The 5,772-nt window shown below is 40.0% G+C and overlaps 1 protein-coding gene across 1 annotated transcript; it reads right to left on the reverse strand.

The window, feature by feature from the left end:
• Positions 1-4,621: 4,621 nt before the first annotated feature.
• LOC308243354 (olfactory receptor 6C2-like) lies at positions 4,622-5,560 on the reverse strand (the record flags this gene model as incomplete). Its single annotated transcript, XM_080658658.1, has 1 exon — positions 4,622-5,560. One exon carries the CDS (start codon positions 5,558-5,560, stop codon positions 4,622-4,624), a length of 939 nt encoding a protein of 312 aa, XP_080514784.1.
• Positions 5,561-5,772: the final 212 nt, after the last annotated feature.

Consider the following 5,772-nt stretch of genomic DNA (forward strand, 5'->3'; position numbering starts at 1 on the left):
AATGCGTTCAGAAAAATGTCCATTATGGTAAGTCCTAGTTTGTCAAACAATATTCATGTCAGGATATATGGTGCTAGATAGTGACATAACTGAGAACATAAATATTAATCATTAACTCATCACATTCCTTCTTAATGATGAGTGATTTCAAAAAGTGATAATAGAGGAGAAACCAAGATGGCAGCATAGGTAAACACCTGAACTTGCTGCCTCGCACAACAACTTCAAAACTATAACTAAAAGACAAAACAGACATCATCCAGAACCACAGGAAGGCTGGCTAAGTGCAAATTCTACAACTAGAAGGGAAGAGGAAAGCACACTGAGACTCAGAGGAGCTGCGGAAGTAAAGTGCGGAGGTACGGAGGTGCGCGTGCAGAGAGGGCTGGCAACTGAGTATGCGGCTAGCTTTTTCAATCCGGAGTGAGTCACAAGTTCCCAACTGCTCTGAACTCCAGTTCTGTATGAGACTCTGGGGACCCAGACTCATACTGGGAGAAACTGGACTGTCTGGCAGTGGGCGGAACTCGAGGGCAGCTTTCTCTCAGAGGTGCTTGCAGTGATTACCAAGGGACACTGAGACCCAGGGGCCTCTTAGGGCAGGGCCGACGGGAAGCCATTGCTGTTTGCTCTGCCCTGAGACTCCGCCCCATCCAAGCTGAGCACAGAGGCTTTTGCATATGAATGGCCTGGTCCTTTGAATTCTAAACTTACCTAACACATTGCAGCTGAGTCAGTGAGACCCAGAATATCTAAAAGAAGGCCCAAGGCCCGACAGCAGCTTGCATTGCTTCACAGCTGGGCCTCATCTGGGCACCTCCAAAACCTAAACAAAGAAGAGGAATCTGCAGATTTCTTCATAGCTCCTGCTGGGTGGCCTCAGGCAGAGGCTAAATTAGCACCTCCTTGGAGATCCAAGAGCCAGTGTACCCAGGGGTCAGAGTAGGACCATCCAGATTACAACTCCTCAGATTCATAAGGGACAGACTCAGTGAGCACAAAAGCTTCACTGAAGCAAGTCTTGCCTCATAAGGATGTCTCCAGCACAGAAGTTCTCCCATTGTAGACACAGCTGATCCTCACAGTCAACTGGCCTGGAGGTCAATTCCTCCCAGTGATACCAACAACAATCAAGGATTAACTACAACAAGACTGTGCACACAGCCCACAAAGGGGTGCACCAAGAGTGTCCACCTCAGGTAACTGGGGAGGCTGAACCACTGGGCCCTATAGGACACTTAGCACACAAAGCCACTCTATCAACCCAGGGAAGCAGCCAAAATGCGGAGACAAAGAAACAGATCACAAATGAAAGAAATGGAGGATATAGAGTTCAAAACCATGGTTATAATGTTTTTCAAGAATTTTCTAGAAACCGCCAATAAATTTAGTGAGACCCTTGAGGATATGAAAAAGGACCAACTAGAAATTAAACATACAGTGACTGAAATAAAGAATAATATACAGAGATCCAACAGCAGACTAGAGGATCGCAAGAATCAAGTCAAAGATTTGAAATACGAAGAAGCAAAAAACACCCAACCAGAAAAGCAAAAAGAAAGAAGAATTCAAAAATATGAAGATAGTGTAAGGAGCCTCTGGGACAACTTCAAACGTACCAACATCAGAATTATGGGGGTGCCAGAAGAAGGGAGAGAGCAAGACACTGAAAACCTATTTGAAGAAATAATGACAGAAAACTTCCCCCACCTGGTGAAAGAAATAGACTTACAAGTCCAGGAAGCGCGCAGAACCCCAAACAAAAGGAATCCAAAGAGGACCACACCAAGACACATCATAATTAAAATGCCAAGGGCAAAAGACAAAGAGAGAATATTAAAAGCAGCATGAGAAAAACAGTTAGTTACTTACAAGGGAGCACCCATATGATTGTCAGCTGATTTCCCCAATAGAAACTATGCAGGCCAGACAGGAGTGGCAAGAAATTTTCAAACTGATGAATAGCAAGAACCTACAACCAAGATTACTCTACTCAGCAAAGCTATCATTCAGAATTGAAGGGTAGATAAAGAGCTTCACAGATAAGAAAAAGTTAAAGGAGTTCATCACACCAAACCAGTATTATACGAAATGCTGAAGGGTATTCTTTAAGAAGAGGAAGAAGAAGAAAAAGGTAAAGATAAAAATTATGAACAACAAATACATATCTATCAACAAATGAATCTAAAAATCAAGTGAATAAAAAATCTGATGAACAGAATAAATTGGTAAATATAATAGAATTAGGGGCATAGAAAGGGAGTGGACTGACAATTCTCGGGGGGATAGGAGTTTGGGGGTTGCGGGAAGAGACTGGACAAAAATCGTACACCTATGGATGAGGACAGTGCGGGTGGGTAAGGGCAGAGGGTGGGTTGGGAACCGGGTGGAGGGGAGCTATGGGGGAAAAGAAGAGGAACAATTGTAATAATCTGAACAATAAAGATTTATTAAAAAAAAGTGATAATAGAAATACAGACTAAAAATAAGCTAAAGTTGTCTTCTGAAGCTTTCCAAATTCTTTGTCCTTTGACTTTAATTACATGGGCCTATAAGTTACATCATCTCTAATTCTTGAACCAAAAAGATGACATGTTGTTATAGGATTTTTTGTCTCTGGGATTCTAAAATTTTTAAAAATCTTAAGATGGAGTTAGACTACCCCACTTGCTTTTTTTCTAGAAACAGTCTAGAGTATAGACTATCTTATATAATAAAAGTATAATATGCAAATTGACCGAATGGTAGAATGACCAGTTGGCAGGGGTTGGGGCCGGTGAGCAGGTGTCGCCGGGCCAGCCAAGGCGAGTGCCAGTGGGCAGAGGGAGGGGACATCCCCTGAGGGCTCCTGGACTGTGAGAGGGTGTAGTCCTGGCTGAGGGACCTAGGATATTATCTAGTATCCTATATAATAAAGAGCTAATATGCTAATTACACCAAACAGCAGAAAGACCGTCCAGACGACCTTCCGGATGTAGCCAGGGCTGTGAGGGCTGGTCAAGGCAGCCGGGGCTGTCAGGGACAGCAGGGGCTGTGAGGGCCGAGCCCCTTGCAGGAATTTTGTGCATTGGGCCTCTAGTAGACTATAAAGATAGTGTTTATATTTTTGGATTTAATACATACTTGCATTAAAAACTCTAAAAACATTAGATTTAGACATCAAAACATTAAACTCCCAGGACTGTCAGAAAGAACAAAGATTAAGTAATTTTCAATGTTCTTTATGATCACTGAGACTATCTAGGATTAAAGTCTATTCATTTTCCAGATACTTAAGTTATTTATTCATCTAAAACCTAGGTGTAAAATATTTGATAAGAGGGACTCAAGCATCAAGAAAAACTGTGAAAGTATTGTCAGTTCTATGGCATATTAGAGAATGTAATAGCAGAAAAGAGATAGGGTACTTATGTACAGCGTGTTTTGTTAAGAGACTTTTAATAAAATTGTACTCAGTATTAAAGGAAACCAAAAAGAGATGATGTAGTAGTGCAAGTATAGCAACATGAGGAGCCATTAATACCCCTTTGAAAAGATGAGGAAACAGTTTCTGGAATGTGGAGAAAGTGACTCTAGTGTAGGAGGGATGTATACAGCAGCTCTGGCTTTTAGTACAAGGATGCAGCCAACCACTGCCAACTCCAACCAAGTAAATGGACAAAATAGGTACCCAACCCCACTCTCCTTTTGAACTATAATCTCTAGTCAGATCCTTACTTTGGTTAAACTCTCCTTGAAGCCAGAGATCAAGGGAATCCACTTGTGGAATTCATAAGGTGAGTCTCATAGACATAGAGAAAATACTAAAAATATTCTGGAGTTTTGGGTCATATGTTCATTTCAGTGCTATTGTATGTTTGGTCAATTAATAATTAGGACTTATTGGCAGGTTTATGATAGGGCTTAGTTCCATCCAACAGCCCAGATCTTAAAATATCAAGTATATGCATATGCCTGCGGGAGTGATGCTGGGTCTTTTTATTTTACGATTATTTTTAGAATACAATTTTCCTATCAGAGTAGAATTCCCCCCTCCCCAACACATTTCTCATAAATCAGGCACTAATTTTGTTTTGTGTTATATTTTTTCTATCATTTAACATTTTTGAAATATTGGTTAAGCTGTAGAAGTTAAAATATTTAACATATTTACTATAACATATATAGTCATGTTTTCTGGTAAGAGAGATTATCTTGACAGAGGTTCATTTATAAAAAGAGTAAAAGTAACTAGTATGTTGGTTTTAGGATGCTTTGAGGAAGTTAACCTGAATTACAACACAGATGAGGAGGACAGAATGATTTTGTAACTTAGAAAATTTATATTTAGGGTGAATATAATAGAATCAGGGGCATAGAAAGGGAGTGGACTGACAATTTTCAGGGGGAAGGAGGTGTGGGGAGTGTGGGAAGAGATTGGACAAAAATCTTACACCTATGGATGAGGACAATGGGGGGTGGTAAGGGCATGGGATAGGGTGGGAACTGGGTGGAGGGGAGCTATAGGGGGAAAAAGAGGAACAACTGTAATAATCTGAACAATAAAGATTTATTCAAAAAAATTTATACTTAGGAATCTCTGATTTTTTTGAAAACTTGATTCCTAGATTTCAGCATTCTTTTACTTCTTTGAGAGTAATGCAATTCTTTTCAATGAGTCACTGAAAGCTTGTCTCACTTGTTTGTTTCTCAGAGTGTAAATGAATGGGTTCAACGTGGGAGCAATGGATGTCATTAGCAGTGACACACCCTTATTAATAGCCACTGATTCTTTTGCAGAAGGTTTGATATAGATGAAAATACAGCTCCCGTAGGTGATAGAAACCACAATCATATGGGAAGAACAGGTGGAAAAGGCTCTTTTCCTTTGATGGGCAGAAGGGAATTTTAGAATGGTCTTGATAATGTAAATATAGGACAGAACCACACCTAGAAGGGTTGTGATGAAGGCCAATACAGCACAGCCTATCACCATCTGTTCTAAAAGCCATGTGTCTGAGCATGAAATCTTCAAGATAGGAGATGAATCACAAAAAAAATAATCAATTACATTAGAGTCACAGAATTCTAGATTTACTATTATTGTAAGTGGTGGGAGTATGATCAATACCCCAGCTGTCCAGCAGCAGAGAACAAGCCTTCCACACACCCTGTTGTTCATGATGGTTACATAATGCAGTGGTTTGCAGATGGCCACATAGCGATCATATGACATCATGGCTAAGAGGAAAAATTCTGTTACTCCAAATGCATCAATAAAAAACACTTGAATAACACAAATATTGTATGTAATTGACCTGTCACCTGTTGCTATGTTGTGCAAATATCTAGGAATACAAGCAGATGTAAATGAAATTTCTAGCAAGGCGAAATTCTGAAGGAAAAAGTACATGGGTGTTTTAAGGTGGGAGTCCATTAGAGTGAGGAATATGATGGTCAGATTCCCAGTTATACTCAACATGTAAGTGAGAAATAGAAAAATAAAAATTAGAACTTGAAGTTGAGGGTCATCTGTCAATCCCAGGAGAATGAAAGTTGTTATTGTCTTATTTTTCATCATTGACCTCTAGTTTCTTTATTATTTTCAAGAACAATTCAGAGAGATTTCAAGTGAACAGAGTAGTATCAAAGGCAAGTGTGAAATATCATCTCTTGTTAGGGTGTAGAGAGTCACGTTCTGTTGCTTCCTCCTCTACAACCAAAACAAACTGGATTAGTGATGAAACCATAGTTTAAAAAATCCTCTCAGAGGTCTGAGGATCCAAAGAAACC

Source organism: Plecotus auritus, assembly GCF_963455305.1.
Source record: "Plecotus auritus genome assembly, chromosome: 3".
NCBI classification, from domain to species: Eukaryota; Metazoa; Chordata; class Mammalia; order Chiroptera; family Vespertilionidae; genus Plecotus; species Plecotus auritus.